Source organism: Halichoeres trimaculatus, unplaced genomic scaffold, assembly GCF_033239565.1.
Source record: "Halichoeres trimaculatus isolate MK-OKI-2021-1 unplaced genomic scaffold, fHalTri1.1 fHalTri1_scaffold_15, whole genome shotgun sequence".
Taxonomy (NCBI): Eukaryota; Metazoa; Chordata; class Actinopteri; order Labriformes; family Labridae; genus Halichoeres; species Halichoeres trimaculatus.
Window position 1 is genome coordinate 22530357 of NW_027437193.1, and position 23953 is coordinate 22554309.

Consider the following 23953-nt stretch of genomic DNA (forward strand, 5'->3'; position numbering starts at 1 on the left):
ACTGATTGTTGGTGCAAGATAAAAAACGACACAAACCGTGAAACAGAATTTTAGAGGACAGGACAGACAGAAGAGGACGTTTTCAGGTTTCCACACAGACAACAAAAGACTGAAACGAGCAGTATTCATTCAGGCTTTGTGCATGAAAGTATCCAATCTGCCACTACATCCCATTCTTGATTGTATTTTTTCCATCATGAGCTCATTTCTGAAAACAACTTTTTCTACTTAACGCGTTTCTAGCTTTGCATTCAGCTCGTTTCTTTGTGTCAGAGACTGCCGAGGAAGGCTCGCTAGCAGTTTGTTTGTAAAGGATTTATTTATACTTTTTTTCATGAGACGACCACTGACGTGCAGAACTTTGTAATGTTTACCACTTTAACGTCGAGCATTTCAGGGCATCACAGGTCCAGGCGCCTTTCTTCGGTGTGTGTTTTCTTAATAAGGAAAAAGATCAGTAACTTAAATGTCCATGGGAACATATTCCAATATTTGTCTTCTCCTCTCAGTTTGTACATAGGATGTGTTCATTGAAATTTATGTACAGTCTTTTTGTAATAAACAGCTCAATGAAACAATGAACACAGCCGTCTGTTTTTGTGTCCTTCAGTCAGTCAGTGGGACAGGTACAGAAAAACATGAAAGCAACAAAACTCAAACAACCTTCAGGATAAGTCAGAGAATAAATAAGATGAATGCATTAAAAGGTGTTACTAAAACATTTCATCAGCCACAGGTTTGATGTGTTTGCTGAGGGAAGACTGAAGTCTACCCTGACGCAAAGACGGAGGCCAAGCTGCATCTCAAACGTGGTTGTTTCCTGCAGGAGGAGGAGGAGGCATGAAGTCAGGTGGTGACTCGTGCATGTAGTTCTCAACATGGCTGTTAGATTTGCCTGAATAAAAAAATAGGAAACAGAATTTAAAGTGAATAGCACTTGGTTTATTTCAACTAATATAGTTATGAATACTATTCCATCAGTACGACATAAGTGATTATGTATCAAGTGACAAATTGGCATGCAGATCAGAATCCACCAGCTCTCTATCCATCATCCTGTAAATAACCCAAACTGACAACAATGATTCAGATATGTTTGTATTGATTTACAAACCCAGCTCCACGTTGAATGGATTAATGTTCTACAATTCTAAATTTTCATTTAGCAGACGTTTTTTTCCAATGCAACTTACAACACAAGTAAGAATTGAAACAAGAAGGAAAACCTTGACAAGTGCGATGCAGAGCTTCAGGTTATTAGACCAAAGATGCTGCTATCTAGTGCCAGAAGAAGTGTATTGTTTTGTTTTTGTTATCTAAAACAATGCATTCACAGCTTACCACAATCCAATATTAACATAACCATTCCAGTTCATGGCCAAGTTAGAACATCAGCTTGCTTATTTGTTAACATTAAAATTAAACTGAATGAGAACTTCTATCAAACACAAATTGGAGAAATTGGAGTAAGAATATCTGACAATGGGGTAAGAAAGGCAACTTAGTTGTTGTTAAGTTTCTTATTACTAGATTTCCATGAGCATTTCAGCCATATGTGGCTAATATTAAGTCTAAACGACCATTTTTACAAAATAAAAGACATAAAGACTTGCTTATGTTGCAGTTTTTGCAGTGGGTGAGGTGAACAAGACTACTACAGGATTAATGTGTTGACGTGTCTGTCAACATGCAAAAGAACAAGTGTGATCAGATTATCTCTGCCATTACATTTGTGAGGAGAATTACTCACTGATGTTAATGAACAATCAGAATCAAGTATCTAGCCCAGCTCAACAATGATGGTTGTTTGCATTTCTATGCGATACTTCCATGTCCAACTTCTATTTCAAAACTGCAGTTTTAGTGAATTACTTTTCTTAGACCAGCTGTATTAGATTATGCTGCTTATTCTCACCTGTGTGTGCAGCAGAGTGAAGAGTTTGCAGAGTGGGGGAGGCTTTCTTCAAAGCAATCTGGTAGTTTTCATACAGAACAGTCCCATACTACACACACACACACACACACACACACACACACACACACACACACACACACACACACACACAGATGTTCATGTTAAACTCTCACGCTGAGGCTGAATTGCATTTACATTTCTGATTCGGCAGTAACTCAGGATGAGTCTGACCTTTGCTATTCTGATGGAGTTGACCCACAGCAGCAGAGTGTGTTCGTCCTCACAGCAGAGAAACTTGATGTAGTCTGACTCCTTCTGGATGCATGGATGCTGGGAAATAAAGGACAGGTGATATTAAAAGGACATTTCAATGACTTCGATCCACAGCCTGAGGAAGACTTTGAAACTCGACAAGTCTTACACAAACATGAAGGTTAATGTGGGAAGAGACATTTACAATTTTGTTATCTGATATGTCAAGCTCCGCTTACACTGTAGCCTACACTATCCATAAAACAGCTTCACTGTGTTTTTTTCTTAACATTGCCTCCCACATTCTTCACTAACATAAAACCAGTTTACAAACATATGATCTCCAAGCTAAAGCTAAGATGACCCCGATGGCATCATGACATCATTGCTCAAATGCTTTAAGTAACAAATCCTGACACAGTCAAAGGAATCATCATCTGATTTAACAGGCTGAACTTTAACCTCCATGACCACTTGGTGTTTAAAAATGGTGAAGTGCTCCTTAAAATACTAAACTGTGGAGTTGTAGTTCAGAGTGCATCCAGCAGAGGGCTGCCAACACCAGAAGAGGAAACTCCATGAAAGGTGGAAAGTGGTTAAACAGAACAAACTTCTGTCCCTCATGCACCCTCTGACTGCTGTCATGAATTAGTAAAACAAGACTGAATCAGGAAACTTATGGTGTGGAGGTGATTTTGTTATCAGTAAAAAGCAGTGTGTTTTCATCATGGGGCTACAAAACTCCATAATGTTGGGTTATGATAGTATTAAGACACTTTTCAGAGCTCACAGTTCACAGAGGTCAAAGCTGATGGAAAAAGAGAGAAAAAAGAAAAAAAGTGATCCACATCTCACTCCTGTCAGCATAACTCCACACCCAGCTGAAGTGTGAACAGCGTCACCAACACAGTCAAACATAGACTTCTGGTGTTATCATGTAGTGTTTAGTTGTCTTCTTTGAAACGTCTATGTTTGATGTGAGGGTACAGACAGTATGCAGTAGATGTGATGATAATAGAAACCACACATAAAAACAGGCATTCATAACCACTCAGACATTGTATTGGATGTACTTCAGTGTTTCTCCTATACGATGAATAATATAATAATATGATCAAATCATTTACAGAGGGGTGTCCAGGAGCTGGCTTTGCACTTCTCTTGCACAATGTCCATAGGCCTACATCTTACTGAATATAATCTATTTGTCCTACCTGTCTCCATAGTTTTTTTTTCTCCATTTAGTTTTTGTTACTTATTGCATATATTATATATTTTTCTGCCTTTCTATCTGTCTTTTATACCTAACTGTATGTTCTTCACTGTGGATAGCAAAGGAAGCTTCTCAATGTACAGTGACAACAATAAACACATGGGGTCTTTTGAATCTTTAAACCCCTTGACATCTGATTGGTCCAGGTGCCACTCCAGAATCCTTGACCTTGATTGGTTAGATTTCTTGTCCAAGACAGGACTCGTGTTGAAATCCACTTATCAAGCAGTGTTGGAAAAGACTTGTGGTTTTTTTTTATTAGTTTTAAAAGACCAAGCATGTTTTGTTTTTGTTTTTTTTTTGTTTTTTTTTTTAATTGTAAAGGAACTTTAAAATGTATAAAAAGAGTGAAGGACACTTTCTCCTACTGATCCACAATCAGTTTGGGTCCAAAAGGGTCCCCCAAATCTAAATCTATGAAATTTAACTTCAAAGTTGACTTTGTTTTTGACAGATTAGTATCAACAGCATAACTGGGTTATGCTTTTTTAGAAGGCCTCGTGAGTGTCTGTTGCAGTGTATTGCTTCATTGCGAAGCTGAAACTTCCCCCATCTGTTTCAAAATAAAAGCTTTCAAGGAGCTCATGTTATGAAACACGTTTCATAAGATTAGGGGTTAGTGTGTCCATTGATAGTTAGGGGGGAAAGGACTCCTGCAGACTGCGCAACAGAGAAAAGTTACAAATAACTGAGTATTAATGATCAGGGTGAAGAGTTCATTTGTGACTGACTCAGCATTTCAACATATTGTACTCCTGCTTCATTCTTAAACTTCTTCAATATGCTCTGTTTTCACAGCCTTCAAATTTTCAACGATTTCCCCGTTCAACTTTTAAACTATTCAGCTTGTTAAGGACATGTGTTCTATATCTTTTCACTTTTCTAACTATTAAACTTTTTGACTTATTTTACTTTTTTCCAAAAAAATTCCCCATCTGAAATGCATAGGAAACTTCAGCTTCTCCCTCAAAATATCCTTCAGCTATGAGAAGCTCTAACTTCAGCTTACTTCCACTTACAGACTTTATTTTTGCTTAAAATGTTCACTGATCTTTCAGCTCTTCATGAATGGTTCAACTTTTAAGATATCTTTAAAAGTTTCTGGGATGTAACTCTTAAAGCAACATAAACTTTTCAGGTTTTTCACTCAAACCTCAGCTCCTAGAGTGTGGAACTTCTTCAGTTAGAGTGGAAGAGCCTGCTGCCGAGACATTTTAACTTTTTCAAACAAATTGTCATAACTCCCAGAATCTTCACTGTAAAATAATAAAAAAAATACATTAAAACATTCCCTGACTTCTCCTGCTTCTTACAAAGAGAGTATTTTAGCAAAAGGTGTACTGTTTTGCCCCCAAAAAATGCCCCAATGTGAGAGAAGCTCTTTTTTTTCTGTAACTTTTAGCTATGTTAAATTTGATCTACTTCATCACCTCAGCTCCATTTGTGACTTCATCTCTATCTTTCTCTCATGTGCTCATTTTTTGGCCTTGAGAACTTTTAAAACACATTGTTGTGTTCATCAGAGTCTCCAGATTCTTACAATGTTATCGATTTTCTGATAGCCCTCACGGTTGCGCCATAGCTTCAGGAAATTCGGGCCCCATGTTTCGCTTGTTCATCCTCTGTCTCAGATAGAAGTTATCAAGCAGGTGCAGCTCTCCACAGCCTAACCAGCAGGTTACCATGGAAACCTTTCATCTCACACAGGTGTTTATACTAACTAATCAAAACATTCAGTAACAAAGACACACATGTGTGTGCTCTTTCTGTCACTCACACATTCCAGACCTTTACATGCACTCACATACTGATATTCCCATCACTACTTCAGTTACTTTTAACACCAAACCTCCCTCTTTGACTTAATCTACATGCTCCACTATTCATACAACTTTTTCCCACAGCTTATACTCCTCAAACTACTACTTCTTCTATTACTACTGCTACTTTGACCTCTGTACTTTTTTTTTTTCCTATTTCTGCTACTTCTTCTTTTCTCCATTCCACATTTTAAGATCTGGTTCACTGCTTGTAGCATTTGTTTTTCATTTTTATTCTTCAGCTTCAGCATTTCAACGCATTTGCTGCAAGGAAATTCAACTTCTCTAGTTTTCATTGTTATCTTTATCTCAAAGTGTTAAAAAGAAAAAGAGGGGGAAAAAAAATCCCAAATGAAGAATCCTTCACCATTTCTCTGCCATGGCATAACGTCTTCTGAAAAGCGTCTTGGATGAAACATGTGTTGAACTCACCTTCAGCATGAAGCAGAAGTTGGTAGGAGCTCTGTACATCTGTTTGTAGTCGATGCAGGTGTAAATGTCAACTTTTTCAAAATGGACGAAGCAGACAAGGTCACTGGAAGACTGTGAGAGAAAAAAAATAATGAAGAATAAATGAGACAGTCAAGGCCGAGTCCTGCATACCAGAGCTCTGGATGTTTGAAGACAGAAGTAAATAAAACGCATATTGACTTAAGAGTGAAATATGTTTGTGAGTCAGAGAAGCTGAGCAGAGATATTCACCAAGGAAGCATGAGTTTAATCAGTTTCTACACAGTTGTTGATTACTGAGTCTCTGGTGGTTGTTTTAACACACTGTGAGGATGAAACTGACTGTATGGTAAATATTAAGATGAAGACACTTCAAAGAAAAACAGCTTCACAAAAAGCTGTTTGTCTTTATTCAGTTTTTAATAAAACGCCAAACGGAGTTTAAGAGAAAGGTTTTGTTTTTCTTATTAAAGTGTTTCTTCCTTTGATTTCATTTTAATATCGAGCAGAAACACATCATGGTCACACATTTAACCGCAATAACAAAGACTTTCTGTGTGCCAGACCAAACAAACTGTTCAGTCTCGATGTGGAGGCCGCTCTGCTTTTCTTTCTTTTTGCATGTTTAGTCCTCATCCTCCTCTTCCGCCACTTTTCTCCATCAATGTCTGGCTTGTGATTTCTTGTACAACACCTCCATGTGTGTCCATTTCACACTCCTGTACAACATCGGTTATGCCCTCTCCTTGTCTGATTTGGCCGTTTCTCTTCCTCTCAAATGAACTCTCCTTTCCAGATCTCCACCAGGTCATCCGTGTGTCTTTGGCCCCAGATGATTCCTGCTGCTCTGTTATGTTAGCCATTTGCACATCTGCCTCGCAGTTTCTTCTCCATCTATCTGAGGATTTTTGTTGGGGAGTGTTTTTCTCCTCTGTCTCTGTGACAGAGCAACATGTTTTTTTTTTCTAAAACTGCTGCAATGACTATTCACACCGTCAATCTTCATTTTCCTGGCACTTTCTCTTGGCTGTCTGCCTCTGAGACACTCAAGTGCTCAAGCAAGGACAAGCCATGGGGACAAATATCATTTTTAATGTCAGACTTGTCTCATCCAATATTTCTTTCAGTTTCATCCCTAACGCAACATTTCTCAACATAGCGCATTGAAAAAAAAAAAAAAAAATCATCATTTTACAAAGGACTGCTGCTGCTGCTTCACAGTCCAACTGTTGTGTCTCAGGCTGCTAGTCTAAATCTAATAAATCATCACTTTATCAGTATCAGGCTTCCAGTCTGATCTGCAGGAAGTAGATCACTTCACACCATGTTTCAAAGTGACAACTCCTTGTTAAGATGTGTCACTGCTGTTAGATAGAAGCTAATGCAGCTTTAACACAGTTCTTAAGACGGAAACAGTTTTTAGCAATTAGTTTGTTAGTGCTACACAACACAATGGGAAGGGCAAAAGTCTTCTAGTAAGGTTTACTGAGAAGTGGTTAGATGCGCCCCCAAAAAGTAGCAGCTTAAAGATATTTTGCTTTAATGGCTCATGAAAGAATATATGGGTATAATTATATAAAGGTATATAAAGGTATAATTGGTAGTTTGATTTAGATACACCTTTTGTTTTACTGGTTAAAATGATGGCAAGCAAGAGAAAATGTACATGTACTATTTGTGTTATAGCTTTACTCCTGATGTCATGTCACAGGTAAAAGTGGATAATGCTAGAATGACAGTTGCGAGTACTAACAAAAGTCTTGTTTGTTTATTTGTTTTTTAGCTTTACGTTTTGGTGTTTCCTTACCTCTAAATGAGACATGACTCTTCGTAGTGCAAAACATAAAATGATGTGCTCAGTCCGTCTTTCAGTCATTTACAATCGCCCATGCATGTTAACAGGGGCGTTGCTTTGGAGGAGCTCCAAGGGGAGGGGGAGGAGGGGCTAGGCAGAGTCCTGACGAGATGTGATATTCAAATTCATGCTAGTTTTTCAGGACTTCCATCCCTGTCTTTAAAAAGTTGTTTATAATGGACATTGGATAGAGCAGGAAACATGTTGAGAGTAGGGAGTGCCAGCTAGCAGCACAGGGCGTGTGACCTAACTGAGGCCCTGTTTACATGAAAATGTTTCAACCGGGTACGGTAAATCAGTAAAAAAAAATAAAAATCTGCATTTCATGCACTCTGAACAAAAACTCCACAGACATGGAAATGCTGAAGGATTAAAAATATTGTAGTAAGCATGCCTGCAGTCGACGATATAACTGTAAAGACTCAACCTTCCACAGGCCAGAAGTAGCCGGCCACTAATACACAAAACAGGAGAAGTGCAGAAGTGGTGCAACAAATGCACATTTTGCTGAAAGGCTGTTAACAGATTCAGCAGCACAAGCATAGCACCGTAATCTGCCGTTTTTCCTGTTGTTGTCCGGTTTTGGCATGGCAGTTAAAGTTGCCACAACAAAGGAATGGTGGGTGAAGCAGAACGTGATATCAGCGTTTCCACTGAAAACTCTGGATTGCTGTTTGCATGGTAATGGTGGCCATGGCGTCTCTGAAAAAATCACTCAGGAGGTCATTTTCAAAAGTTTTTGTTTTAGGTGAGCTAAAACGCAATTTTCATGTGAGTGAGAGGCCAAAAATCTAAAACTTACCACAAAAAAAATATAAAAGGACACACAGTTTCCTTAAAGGTCACCTAAAGAGTCTTTTAAGTATTAAAGTGAAAACAAACTTACTTGAATTTTTTTTGTGAATTTAAATCCCACCAGATTTTTATGACCACAAATGATAAAGATTTACATCAGAACTCAAAACAAAGTCATAATAAAAACTCTCCATACGGCTTTCATCTTCCTACTCTAATAACTGAATCCCTTTTACTGTTTCTCTGTTTGTTTGAATTGTTGATGCCTCATTGCAGAGACTTAACGGTGCGAATGAAATGCCAAATGGCTGGTTATAAAAAAATGTTAATTATTTTCATTGTCAAGAAACAGAACTTTCAGAGGAGGCAGAAGCATATGTAGCCTCTCACCAATAAACATACATTTAAAGTGCTAACAGTCTTAGTTTCAAACCTTGGTCTTTCCTTTGGGTACATAGTAGAGGCCCGAGGCTCTGAGAACAAAGTAGCGAGGCTTCCAAACTTTTTTCCCGTCTTCCTTTAAAAGCAGGGTGCCCTCAAGATCAGGAACAATCATGGTACAACCTCCAAAATTCTCCTGCAGGACCAGAGATCACAAACAATGGGAAATGACAACAGGATTTCTTTTCACATTTAGAACCTGACAGCTGAGAGGCATGACTGGAAGTCTCTTTAAAAATACCGAACAAAGGGTTTGAATTGGAAACAAAACAGGACCTATCACAGAGCCTTGTGGCACCCCACAGATGGTTGGTCTAACGTCCATGTTTAGATCATGTATATTTCTGCTTATTTACAGTGAAGTGAAGCTGACCTTAAGTAAGAGCTGCTTGGCTTGCTCGTTAATCCCAGTCAGAGATGCTGCCTTCTTTTTCCACATGTAAAATAACTTCAGGATGAGAGACACATGGTTTGGTTTAGTGACTGAGCTTTACTGGTAAATGTGTAATCAGTCTATGATGAGAAGAAAAAGCATCCTCAGCTGACTTATCCATACTCACCTGGGGGTCTTTGAACATCACATATTTCTGAGGTCTCGACAAAAAATGGATTTTGTTCTGATTCTCAGACGTCCACGTAGACAGTGAGTCTGCGAAGCATTCGTGGTCTTCAAAGCCGCGTTCTGAAATGATGAGACACTTTCAAAATAAACACTCTGTGCATCTTCAGACCTGGACCATGTGCAGCAGCCTCTCATGCCTCTGTCCAGGAGTTTGTTTGCAGATGACGTATGTTCACACAGTGATAATTGCCAGCATATGTGTATGTGTGTTTCCATCTTACCAATCTGCAGCTCAGGGCCGGTCTCACACAGGCTCCAGTCGACGCTGCAGTCACAGTACGTCTTCTCAAACAGCATGTCCAAAACCTCCCTGACTGTCTGTTTCTTATCCACCATCAGCACCTTGTAGCTGCCGTCAGTCATCAGCACCTTAACGATCAGCTTTGACAGGAAGAATTTATTTTAACTGCAGCTGCATGATGAAGAAACACATGACGTCCTTCTATATTTACATTCCTTACTTTAGCTTCGGTCAGATTCTCTAAGGCCAGTTTAATTTTGTCCGCCTTTGTCTGGGGTTCATGCTGAAATTAATACAAGGAAGTCATTTATTATAATCATGTTGTTGTTTTTTTATAGCTGTGGAATTTTAATTATTCGTGTGGGTACCGTCTGCAGCTCGGCTGGAGATCCAGCAGCGTTTGATGATGATGATGATGGAGGGGGGGCAGCTGCAGGCTCAGATTCCTGAGTTGTGGATGGCCCATCAGTTTTGATACTGGTTTGTGTGCAGGACTGTGGATCTGCAGGAACCCCTGAGGTAGTGGAGTCCGCTCTGAGGTCAGCCACAAGAGCATCCAGGTCCTGGTCTTCAAGCTCATTCAGAGACTCTGCAAAGAAGAAAAATGGTCCTGAGGGGTGCAGAAGTTGCCCAGATCTAATCCCTGCTCTGACGACAGGAGTCTGTTTTAATGCATAAACAATAAATATTATTGTCAATATAAATAAAGTAATGAATAAAACATTCAATGCTGTTTATGTTACAAAGAGTAAGCCTCTATGTAGCACCCTCTGCAGCTAGTCAGCATATTGGGTGGTGGCCAGACTGTGGTTTTCCTGTGATACTCTCATGGAAACTTCAGTGTCTTAGATAAGACTTCAAAGATGTTTAAAACTTTCAATGACTTGTGTGGGGCTATAACACTTTTTAATTTTGCAGAACAGTCATTCATGTGATTTTTACCCTAAAAATGGTTTAAAAGATAATTTCAACATTAGATTTTTTTTTCTTATTTAAAGGTCCCATATTATGCAAAAATCACTTTATTAAGTCTTTAAGTGAAGTTTGTGGGTCTCTGGCTTTCCTCCCAGCCCACAAAATGTGATATTTGATGACAGAACCTGTACTTAGTAGTGCTGTGAATGTAAAATCCTGACCTAAAATGAACTCTTTGGATTTTGGGGATTTGCCGACATCAGCGATTCCCTTTTTCGACCAATCAGGAACAAGTCTGACCTGATTGGTCCACTGGAGCAGATAACCCCGAACCCCCTCCCCACCCACTCCCTGCTGCTGGAGAGAAATCTCTCCAGCAGCGGGGAGGAGAATGCCAAAGGTGAAGAGCCATCACTGCTCTGTTTTTGGCTGTAAACAGCCACATAGTTCCATGCACAAGCTTCCCATCTCAGAAGAAGACAAGACTAAGTGGCTAGAGTTCATTATCAAGGAAAGGTGCCAGCTACACTCAGTAAAACTGTGCATGGGTGTGCTACTCACTACATGGCCGACAGAGGGCTAGCAAATAGACTGGTCCTGAATCCAGGCACATTACCAACCATCCACCAACAAACCTCTGACCCTGGAAATTTGAGTATTATAAATGCTGTGTGCTGTGGAGCAGATGTAAGAGCTTTTCCTCAGTGTCCCCCCTGTCTCTGTGTTAGCTTCAGGATGCTAACTTTAGCTGTGGTTAGCCTGTCGTTTTAGCCTGTAATGTTATAGTAAACGAGCTTCTCTGTTTTCTAAACATTGTGCACTCGGAGCTCGTGGCGCCGCTCTCGGTGACGCTGAAGAGAGAGGCGGTATCAGCGGTGGCTCATTTACATATGAAGGTCACGCCCACTAAATCAGAGCGTTCTGAACAGAGGAGCTATGAGAGCCTGGAAACAATGCTGCTGTTCTTGATTTATTGGCTTTTTGGACCAAAACAAGTTACTACCATTTCATGAGGACATCAGTGATCCATATTAAACTGCAGAAAAGGAGCAGAATATGACACCTTTTACAAAAAAGGAGTTTAACCCCTTACTGCCTGAATTAATAAACAGTTATAGATTGTTTTTATGTGTTTTTGCATTCTTACAGATGTTGAATTAAGTGGAAATTGTACATTTGAGCATAGTACAGACACAAAAGTTATAACTAAGTTACATAATATGTTTAGACATGAGAAGTTCATCCCTTGACTAATATATTGTGACATAATGGATCTGATACGATCCTTGGTTTGTGTAGAATATGAATCAAAATGTAATAATGAGAAACAAAGGTCATTTCAGCGGCAACAAGACCTGACAGGGTACATACGTGAAGGGGTTAATTTTGAGGTTATTAATTTATAGATCCATTTTACTCAGAATCTGAAATGGAAAAGTTTTTGGAAGAGCTCATCACACACACGGTGCAAGCTAACACGTTTGCAGCTACTGCTGTTTCTGAGGAACAAATACACTGAAGAATCTCTCTAATAAGGAAGTGGTCAAACCAATCTGCCCTTTGTACACACAGATCTGAAGTTCAGTGTCACATTGTTCATCTCCTTCTGCGTCGTCGCTCAGACAAAAATATCCAAGCTGTTACCCACGACTTCCAGAGTCCAAACTGAGTTAGGCTCACAAAATTTAGTTTGTACAGCTGACAGACGACGGCAGTTATGAGCGCTAAGTTGTTCTCTTTATCTCAGTCTAAACAAGAAGGAAAGAAACAGATGTAAAAAAAAAAAAAAATGCCAAACCTTGCCTGTCAGGTATATTTTTTCACTTTTTGTTGAATCAAAAGTCAACAGCTTTTATTAAAACATCAGTTTCCTCTTATACTGATGTTTTGTTTTCTATGTTTCTATGTAAGCTTTTGTTTTGCATGTTTTAGAGACAGAGTGATTGATGCAAAGTTTCAAGTCTCCTCAACAATTGTAAGTTCATTTTAACAAAAATAAAGTCTTCATTTTAAAGAATCTGAGGTGTTTTTAAGTTCTTTAAAATGAATTTGATATTCTTTTCGGTCAGGTCTTCTTCTATCTTTACTTCTGCTGATGGTTTTTAAATATTTCATTTTCCCTTATGTTCTGTTGACCTTTTTAACTGTTATTATATATGTCTTGTGTAAAGTACTTTGAATTGCCTTGTTGCTGTAAACTGCTATATAAATAGACTTGCCTTGTCTAACGAGTTGATAATCTGCACGTTTATTTTTCGGCCTCTAAGAAACACTTTTTGATGTGGATCATGAAAACTGCTTTTTAAGGAGGATTTTTATAAGGCATGAACCCCAATCATAAAAAAAAAACACTTGAAACCAAAGACTTAAGTTTTTCAGCTTTTATGCCACAACTTTCTGTTCATCTTGTGTTTGAACTCACTCCTCACTTTCATTAGAGGTTAGTTTGACTTTCTGGCCAAAGTAATAACAGTCACTCCTCATTCTCCTGCAGAAGTCTTATCTCCGTCAAACTTGTGTCTTATCTCCCCCTTAGGGCGGTGTGACTTTTGGTTTTTGAAGCTTACCTGCTGCTCTTAGTATTGTTGAGGCAGACTCTTACCATTTATGTCTGTGAAGCCAAAGGTGTTCTGTCTTCTTAAGGGGGGTTTCGCCGCTGTCGTCTCTGTTAAACTCTGAAATAAATGATACGGTTCATCAGCAACATCCCACATCACCCAGATCTTACTGTGAACACATGAGAAAATGACAGCTGTGTGGTATCTTGTCATGTACCACGGTGAAGTTAGTTTTAGGTTGGATATTCGACAGACATTGAACAGAGTCCAAATTTTGCTTGAAATTCAACAGAATTTTTTTTGCAGGATCAATTAGGATTAGGAATGGGTGTGTCTCACTGTTAAAATATACAACTTTTTTTAAGATTGATTTCAGAATAATTAGTCACTTGTCATGGAAGCTATTGACCAAATGGGTCCAAATTTTGCTTGAAATTCAAAAAAAAAAAAAAAAAAAAAAAATCAGGACCAACTGGAAATAAAAATGGGTGTGTCTTGTTGTTTCAGTACACCTCAATTTTTTAAGATTTATTTCAAGATAATTCTTACTTAACATTGAAGCTATTGAAGAAGAGTCCAAATTTGGCTTGAAAATTCAACGGAAAATTTTCGGAGGACTTTTTAGAATTAAAAAGGGGTGTGTCTTATTATTCTAGTACACCTTAAATTTCAGGATTGTTTTTAGGATAATTGATAATACCACACAGGAGCTATTGAAGAAAGCATCCAAATTTGGCTCAAAATTCAACAAAAACAATTTTTGGAGGACTTGTTTGAAATAAGAAAGGGTGTGTCTTATTGCTTAAATATACATATACTTTTTTAAATTGATTTTAGGATAATTGGTCACTTGATATTGAAGCTATTGAAGAAAAAAGTCAAAATTTGGCTCAAAAATTCAATAGAATTTGTTTTGCAGTACCACTTCGAAAAAAGAAGGGATCTGTTTTATTCTAAATCTATTTTTCAAGATTGATTTCAGGATAATTGGTCACACAACATGGAAGGTTTTTAAGAAAAGAGTTCACAATTGACTTTGGATTTAACCAAAAAAATTTAAAGGATAAATTTTGGCTAAAAAGAGGTGTGTCTTGTTGTTCAAAATCACTACTTCTGTTCAAGATTGTAATTTAGTCACTTTGACAAATGACATGTAAGATATTGAAGAAAACCTGCCTTATTGGGAATTTTAATTGGTAATTTTTTGATGGTCCCTTATTTTCAAAACCCGATGATAACAGCGATGTACTGAGTAACGGCATTGCTGCTGCCATTCCTGGATATAAAGAGTGGGAAGGCACTGATTGGTCGGTAGTGAAAGTCTGTCAAATATCCAGCCTAAAACTAACTTCACCACGGTATTTCATGTAACTTTTTAAACACATTTTGTGCAAAAGTTGTGTCATTCAGAAGTGAAACTCCTTCAAGCTTTCAGATACTTTTTAAATAGCAGTAAAGAAAGTAAAAGATGTGTTTTGTTTTGTGACATTATGTAACAGGAGCTCGTCACTTGTGAAATTTCTGCCCTGCTTTTTATCAAGCTGTGTTTACGAGGAGCAGTAATAGAAAACACATTGCGCCCTGTTTACTGTATGCATCGACAATAAATCAAAAGTCAGGTCATAAAGAAACTAATTTGTCAGACCTGTGATGTTAAAGTTTCTACAAGCTGTACATCCGGTACTCTAATGAGTGTGAGTATAAGAAAGGAGCTGTTACATTATAATCATGAACACATGTGTCTGCTGGCTCAATCATATTTTATCAACATGCTAGGCAGAGAGCCAGCCTGTACACAACACGACGCCTGCCAGCTCGCAGCTCAACCATGACGGCTGTGCTGAAAACACATGTCGTCATTCTGGAGCTGCAGCTGCTGCTTAAACAACACCTCCGAGCTCTCAGGACAGATATTTGAGTTTAGTCCTCTGGCTTCAAGGCAGCACAGCAAAGAATGAACCAAATGAGGGCAATAAGTGGAGTTCATTTTAATCCTTTGTGTCTCAGCCTCTCGCTTTAATCAGAGAGCCTGTGCTGCTCACCCAGTGACAGTCTGTGGACGGGTGTTTGTCACTGTGATGGCGTTCCAGGAGGACTCATGCCAAAGTGACATATACGCAGCTTCTCTATGTGCTATGTCTGATGTAATGTAGAGTATTGAGCCCACTCTCAGCTTAACTGTGGGGATTTGAAAAGGACAATCGTGGATGTGGCCTCAGGCTGAGGTTGCATCAGTTGGAAATGTGTAATGTTTTTCTTGGCGTGCTGCAGTTTTATGATGAGCAGATTATGTGAGCTTAAGCAAATCTGCAGCTCTTGCCTGAGGTCAAATCCAGATGCAGTGACTTCACATCTCAGTTTCACCTTTCATCATTCTGTCTGATGATAAGATTCAAAACAAAGGCTGCCAAAGGTAATTAGATAACGTGAAGATTAGTAAAGTAAACGCCAGGTCATTTGTCTGCTTCACTTAGTGACCTGTTCAATCTTCAAAGGAGCTGAAGGGAATGCTCAGAGTGACACACTCCGCTCATCTGGTCGTGTTTTTAGAAAGAATGCAACCAAAGATGTTTGACATCACGCTGTTTTCTTCTCCACATTTCCAGATGAAAATCAGTAACTCAATATGGCAAACGTCGCTTGATGTGTTTTCAGGCACGTTAACAACACGGCTGTAAAGATGGCAGCAGAGATCAGCTGGTTCTTCTGTTAAGTCCATCTGTAGACTCTCACATTGCTCACCAAGCCACGTCACATTCATCATTAAGTGGGTCAGCTTTTGTTGACGTCTGATTTGTTGAAACTGAAAACAAACTTAGCTTCAGTTAGCAGCAGCTCAACTCCCAGTCAATGGAGCCCAACTTATCGTTAAACTGCATTTCTCTGTATTTTCAACCCCATATTCGTTCTCTATGGTTCATAAAACAGTTGTGAGGATTAAAGTTAAAGAGTAAAGATTTTAATTAGAGAACATCTTATTACACTTCAAATAAGTCAAACTTCACGGATAAATCCAGAAAATGTCTTCTTCCTCGATATTAAAAGAAAAAATAAAACCTAAATTGCTTAAAAATCTACCAAAAATGAAATCTTACCAAGTGTTTTTGTCTTTTTTTTTTCCAGTAAAAATGTCTTTTTTGACTTAGTATGGGCCACATTCACCTGACCAGTCCAGAAAAATGTCTTGTAAATTTTGCTTTTTTGTAATATTTGCATTTGGAGTGGATCATTACTTTGTATGGCTCATTTGTTGGTCATGGACACCAAACTTTTTGTGGCTTCAGTGATATTTTTACTACTTTCCTCCTGTGTTTGTCTGGAGATCCTACATGTAACCATGGCTGCATTGTTTACATGTAAACTCAGCTGTTAGCAGCCTGTAGCATGTCAATGCTAACTGGTGCAAGGCCTGATGTCTTCCCACAAGGTGAGGAGAAGGAGGTGAGGATGACGTGCTGGTTCTCAGGTGTGAGCTAAGAAGTGACGACATCGACCTGTTCTTCCATCCATCGTTATTGGGAACGTAAGATCTATCTCCAATAAGATGGACAAGCTAGCTGTGCTAACCCAGCAACAGAGGGAATACCAGAGGGTAGAGTAGCATCATGCTATTCACAGACATGGCTAACGGAGCTAACACCAGACACCAACGCCACATTGGAAGAGCTTCACCTGCTGTGAGCAGACAGGATCCAGGAGACAGAGACTGAACAGACTGCTGAAGAAGCTCAGTCCTGGACCCTGTGGAGGTGGAGGCTGGCTGAACTGGACAATGATGGACAAGCTGTCATCATCTATTCTCGTATGGACCTTTTTTTCCTCTTTCTATACACTTTCTTACTTTTATAATAATATTTTAAATTCTATTTCTATTTTATTTTTGTCATTAAATAACTTAAAATAAGATCTTTTGAAAGGGACTCATATCAAGTCTAAAAAGACATTTAGGACGCGGTCACACTGGCCATCCAAACGTGCCGTACTTGAGCACGATTGCCCCCCTGCAGCGTTGCTCCCCAGCTGGACAGTGCGGCCGGCGGTCACACTACCCCAATATGAACTAAACTTTAGCAGGTATCAGACAGGCCCACAGCCCGCCTACGTCATCGTGAAGCATTTGTTTACATGAAGCGCGATCTCATCAGAGTCAGCACGATGAGACACAGAGAGCACTGCTACAACTATGAAGACTTTTGGACTTATATTAAGTCGTTTTCGACCGACACAGCCCTCTAACACCCCCGCTTTGTTTAAAATGACTGTCGAGAGATGCGCTCGCGGTGATTTTACGTAATGGATCACACGCGCTGTCCGCGTGCTTGTGCCCATGCATGAAGTAAACCTTGCCGAAGTCCACCTCTTCGAAGCGTGCCGAAGCACGGAAGGGAATCGTGCTTGAGCACGGCACAGTTGCGGTCACACTGGCCATTCCAAACGTGCATTACGGCTGAAGCGTGCTTAGGCACGGCACGATTGGCCAGTGTGACCGCGTCCTTAGACTGGAAACAAGAGAAAAACACTTGATAAGATTTCAATTTTTTTGCAATGTATGAGGTCAGATTTTGAACTCAGTTTTTTTTTTTTTTTTTTTTTTGGGGGGGGGGGGGGGGGGGGGGGGGGGGGCTTTTGTGGATACCATATCTAAAACACCAGTTTGAGAATAGTTTTTGTTTGTTTGTTCTTTTTAGTTGTATATCATGTAAAACAGCTATGGGGTTACCACAAAAACAGTTTGAAGCCGTAAAAAAGAAAGATAATATCCAGTGTCGAGCCTGGTAAATATATTATCTGCTCAGATATTAACATGCTGGAGCCAAAACCAGTAGCAGAATTTAGCATACAAAAAGGTGAACTACATGCAATGAATCTAAATCTGCTTGAACAGCATGTTTGAACATCGGCAGTGTTCTTTACTGCAGGATAAAACAAAGCTGACCCTTGCAAAAACCAACCAGTTTTTTAGCTTTGTCATTTTTAGCATATACATATTACGAAGTTAGAAGAAGTTAGCTTACAGCATCATCACACAACTCACCTGAGAGAGATGATCCATCTCCCCGAGGAGGTGACTGAACATGGCATCTATGTCATCCATCTGTAGAGGGTAGAACAAACACTTTAGCTTCTTGGCATTACGAGGATTAACTTAATACAGGAAGAAGATCATTGGAGACCACTGAGCATCAGGAACAGAGAGAGTCTGGATGATTTCAGTTCACCATAAAGTCAGTTCCTGTGAACTCACAGTCACAAAGAAGCAGAAAGCTGGGTAATGACCTCTACTGAAAGACCTCAACCAGCTTCTTTACAACAGAGGACATTTTTGTGGTGAAGAATTGCAAACACTCTTGTTCACAAGCACGCACTTTTGGATGTGTGTACCAAATCTGCAAATACAGACAAACAGTATGCAGAGTGTTCAGTCAGTCAGTCAGTCTGCAGGGAAAACAGGACTGAAAATCATTCAAAGTCACAAACACTGCAGTGAAACTGGCTCTCATGGAGTCAAGCATGTTTTTGTCCCCTCAAACTGAGGAACTTTGTCTACAGTAAACAGCACGACACTGAAGATCAGATTACACACCCTGTACACAACCCAGAAATACTTCACATACACTGCAAATGATTTACATTCATTCCTTCGTCTCATTTGGCTGAAAAACATGTGCATTGACAGGAGGCAGTGAGTCTTTTCCCAGGAAACATCTTAATATAAACTGTCCTCACTCAAGGTCTCACTACTTAGAAATAAATATAATACTATCTGAGAGTCCTCCAGGGGGTAACTTGAGTCTCTAAAAGTGCTTCAAATCATGGGTGATAACTCAAAGCAAAGCACATTTCATTTGCACTGATAACTTATACTTTCTGAAAGATGAGCCTGACTGAGATCAAAGATTTTCATCAGGAGAAACTTTGTGCGATTCTGAGCGTCTGGGTTTGTCCATATGGAGGCGGCGCCTTGCCAGCTTTAGGGTCAGAAATACATTTCCCATGTGGAGCGGCTTAGAAAGCAAACAGAAAAATGAGCTGTGTGTGTTTCTGGCCAACTCTTGGAGATCGTTGCTATGAGCAGTTATCGATAACATAAGCTGTAAATCTATTGTAGCAGCTTTTTAGGGGAATGGAAAGACAGAAATGGAAACATCTGAATACAACAACTTCTGTATCATAGAACTGCTTGTTTGCATGTTAGTTGTTCATTTAACAATGTTTCTGTACGATTAAGCTGCATTAAGATACTTTAATCTAAAGCAACATGCTTTCAAAGAAGAAAACTAGACCATGACTAAACAGGACCCTGCATCTTTGTGCATTTAAGGGAAGCCGCTAACAGTCGTTGCTCTGCACCACTTTAGAGCTAACTGCAGTGTTCAAACAGCTCTCATTACATATGATATTATGGTAAAATTAAACATCATATATCAGCCAGGAATCCTATTATTAACACTGAAGTTAGAGAAGATGACACATTACGTACCCTCCTAATTCATGATCATATATGTGAGATCTGGAGAAGATAAAAATTTGTTCCAAAATCAAAAACTGCTCACAGTTGCATATTGCACCATTATTGTAAAGCTATGAATAAGAAGAAGAGTTCAAACTCTACAAAACCATGCAAGAAAACGTTTGACCTGTTTTCCATATTTCCCTTTGTCACAAGACCCTGAGTTGACTAATCTAAGTAATTTGTGTACATACCAATCCACTTAATGAAGTATCTCAGGCCTTTTTGTTTGATTGTTTCTGTCTGCTTTAGAAATGTCCTTTTTGTGTATTCACTCAAACAAAGGTTGTCAGCCTCCAGCACTGCTGGTCGAAGGCTGAAAAGTTTAGGAACTCCTGGTCTAAAAGACTTTAAGATGTTTTTTTAAGGCTGTGGTTGACCACTAGACTCATGCATTAAAGGTCCCATATTCGGCTCCTTTTCTGCAGTTTAATACAGATCATTGATGTCTTCATGAAATATTAGTAACATGTTTTGGTCCAAAAAGCCAATAAATCAAGCACAGCAGCATTGTTTCCAGGCTCTCATAGCCCCTCTGTTCAGAACGCTCTGATTTAGTGGGCGTGACCTTCATATGTAATTGAGCCACCGCTGATACCGCCCTGCTCTTACACGTCAATGAGAGCAGCGTCATGAGCTCCAAGAGCACAATGTTTAGAAAATAGCAAAGCTCGTTTACCGTAACATTATAGGCTAAAACAACAGGCTAACCACAGCTAAAGTTAGCATCCTGAAGCTAACACAGAGACAGGGGGGACACTGAGGAAAAGCTCTTACATCTGCTCCACAGCACACAGCATTTAAAATACTCACATTTCCAGGGTCAGAGGTTTGTTTGCGGATGGTTGGTAATGTGCCTGGATTCAGGACCAGTCTATTTGCTAGCCCTCTGTTGTACTGTCCAAAGTTGGAAAAACCAATCGGCCGTGAAGTGACTAGCACACACATGCACAGTTTTACTGAGTGTAGCTGGCACATTTCCTTGATAAATGAACTCTAGCCACTTAGTCTTGTTTTCTTCTGAGATGGGAAGCTTGTGCATGGAACTATGTGGCTGTTTACAGCCCAAAACAAAGCAGTGATGGCTCTTCAACTTTGGCATTCTCCTCTCCGCAGCTGGAGAGATTTCTCTTCAGCAGTAGGGAGAGGAGTGGGCGGGGAGGGAGTTGGGGGGTATCTGTTCCGGTGGACCAATCAGGTCAGTTTTCTCCTGATTGGACAAAAAAAGGGAATCGCTGACATCAGCAAATCCCTTAAATCCAAACAGCTCGTTTTAGGTCAGGATTTTACATTCACAAGCACTACTAAGTACAGGTTTTGTCATTAAATATCACATTTTGTGGGCTGGGAGGAAAGCCACAGACCCACACATTTCACTAAAAGACTTAATAAAGTGATTTTTGCATAATGTGGGACCTTTAATTAGTTATTTCTACATCAAAATTTGTTTTGTTGGTCTGGTACTCCTTTGAGCGTTCATGTAATCATATTTTCTCTTCTCTTTGCTCTGCCTCCCCCGGTGTGTTTTTTCTTTCAGAGGCATGGATACATGTGCTGGCGTTTCTTGCATGCAAACCTGAATTTCATCTCACAGTCTCCAGCTGTGCTACTTTTACTCTGGGTTTTCTCATCCTCACTGCCAGATGATTTCAGCCTTCACAGTGGTACAGTGGCCTCAATCTCTAGTGTTTCCCTTTTTGAAAACATTTCTCTGGGCTTTTTGATCTCTAGTGTTTTTCCTCCATGCCTTACTTCTGGCGTCCTCTCCTTACCTGCTGCCACTGAGCTCCTCCACCCAGCCTGTCACTACTTAAGCAATAAGTCATATCTCATTTTGAGTAACTCACCTGTATCATTTACCTCAACTCTCACCCGGCACCTGCCACACACTTCACCAACAAGAGTAATGCTGTGTCCCAAATCCCCTATTTCTGTTCTTATACTTACTATTTTAAGTGCATAAGTGCATTCACACTGGCATTATGGAAATATGTAGTGCACTTTGATTTCTTAGCATGAACACTCAAAACAGTCAAAGACACAGGTGTGTGCCACACTGGGCCTTCACGGCTCTAGCTCTGCTGTCAGCCTCAAAACAAACCTGCTCATCTTTCTTTTGCCTGCTTCCTTGCTCCTAATTTGAAATCTGTTATTAATGAAGTAGCCTAAATGTGTATTTGTTAGGGTTGGAAAGGGATCGAAAATTTCCAGAAACTTTCCATGGAAAGTTGAGCTTGGAAAAATTCATATTAAATTGTTTTATCAAAAATTTATTCACTTTATGTAATCCTCAGGTGGTGCCTTTAATGACATTGTTCTGTGGGCATCATGCTCAGCGTGGCCTCAATAGCCCTGGAGTCAACAAAGTGCTACTATATGGTCAAATAATATAGATATTCATGTGAACTTAGTTAAACATGGTCCTAAGTTGTGGGCTACCTGAGCAGAGACACCCTCATAAGAGTGCTTTTAATGACTGTAGTCTGAGAAGCATGAACACTGCACAACAGGTCACTGATATCCTATGCATGGCTAACAATAAAAGATTAAAAAACAAAGTGAAAAGTTCAGACAGTTATGATCTTTTCTTTAATTCAGACAATGCTGCTGCAAAGCTTTAAATAGCATCTGAGACTGAGTCGTTATTTCACAAACACACCGCAGACGTTGTTTGACTTTCCTCTGATGTATTGCATACGTGAAAGCTGCAGCTTGAGGCGAACACAGTTCCTTTTTTGTCCTGTTTACAGTAATTCATATGGGTTGTTTGAGACTCTAATAAATTTAGACCATCTGATCTGTTCTATAATGCTCTCTGCCCTGATGCTATATTTATTTTCACACACACACACCATCGTGCACAGACATATAGCTCACAGTACTGCCTGAGCTGCTCAGTCTCCTGCAGTGTTTACGCTGCACAGTAAACAGACCATCCATTAAACTGTGAGGAGGTAGAGGAGGAACAGTAAATCGGATAGGAGGGGATAAAGTATTGTTTCCATATGAAAGTGAAATTTCTGGGTCAAGAACCTCACCTTTGAGGCCTCTCTGAGCTCCTGTCTCACATATGTGTAAGTAGAGCCTCACTCCTGTTCCTGTAAGCACTTACTGTTGTACTTTAAAACACACACACACACACACACACACACACACACACACACACACACACACACACACACACACACACACACACACACACACACACACACATACATTTACTGTAAATGTGTGTCTCTATTGTCTCTATATTACACGTGTTTGTCAGTGATGATGAATTTGGAAACATTACAAAACCACTTTTGTTTGTGGAATTTGGTGCTCATGTCAGTCAGCTGCCTTCTCTCTCTGTGGTCTCTCAGAGTGAGGAGACAGACAGACAGGCAGACAAACAGACAGACAGACAGACAGACCAATGAGTACCCAGAGTGATTTATTAGGTCTCATACAAATGGAGGGAATCTGAGAGCACTACCTAGTGACAGCACTCAAACATGCTCACTCTTCTTCTGTGGTCCAGAGCTTTTACTGTTTTCTAATTAGTTGCACAACCAGCCATTGGCTGCCGAGAGAGGACATGTGTTTGTCCTAAACAAAGCTGATGTGGCTGTGCAAGAATTTAACTCCTCATGGGACCAACAGAAGAAAAAGCAGGTAAATATATTTCACATGATAATTTTAGAAAGTTGCTTTAACCCACCCCTGTCACTCAAACAAGTCTTTACAGAAAAGATTTAGTTGAGTTTGTTCAAGATCTTACCTTTTTCTGTCTCTGTCTCTCTGGGAGTCAAGAAGTTTGTACTGATGCTCAAACACTTGTGGGTGAGTGTCAAAGTAACCACTCACACGTGACTTTGCAGATATTAGCTGAACTTCCTGTAAAGGAGGAAGTACTTTTTACACGTCATGTGGTGACCCAAAGCGGAATGTTTCTAATTGAGTTGCTTATTTTTTTCTTCACATTTCTTCTTGTATCTTCTTTTATTTCTTGTAAATCTTCACATTAGAAGTAAAGAAATATTTTGTCAGAATCAAACACAGACTGAAAAGATTGTCAGACATAGAAACATTAACTCACAACTAAACAGAAAGATGCAGCTTTATGTTTGTCCTTTAACAAAGTCAACCAAACAGAAATGCTTTGACTCTGTTGTTTTATATTTTGGTTACAAATTTCAAATACTCGTGTTTTTAAAAAATAAACTAAAAAAACATGGACTGTCATGAACTCATTGATTGCTCTATCATCATGTGTATCTTTATATCACCCTGAACTTTTTAATATCTTGCAGGAAAGCCTTTTAA

General features: G+C 39.5%; 1 protein-coding gene across 1 annotated transcript; it reads right to left on the reverse strand.

Moving 5' to 3' along the window:
• Positions 1–306: 306 nt before the first annotated feature.
• On the reverse strand, positions 307–23464 carry LOC141803926 (amyloid beta A4 precursor protein-binding family B member 1-interacting protein-like). The gene is made up of 13 exons (XM_074688023.1): positions 23409–23464; positions 18173–18232; positions 13182–13254; positions 10033–10253; positions 9885–9947; positions 9645–9804; positions 9362–9483; positions 9175–9249; positions 8794–8937; positions 5693–5803; positions 2147–2245; positions 1916–2003; positions 307–895 (listed from the first exon to the last, which is right to left on the reverse strand). The coding sequence occupies exons 2-13, from the start codon at positions 18230–18232 to the stop codon at positions 804–806; spliced, it is 1308 nt and encodes a 435-aa protein (XP_074544124.1). The 5' UTR covers positions 23409–23464; the 3' UTR covers positions 307–803.
• Between the last annotated feature and the right edge of the window lie 489 nt (positions 23465–23953).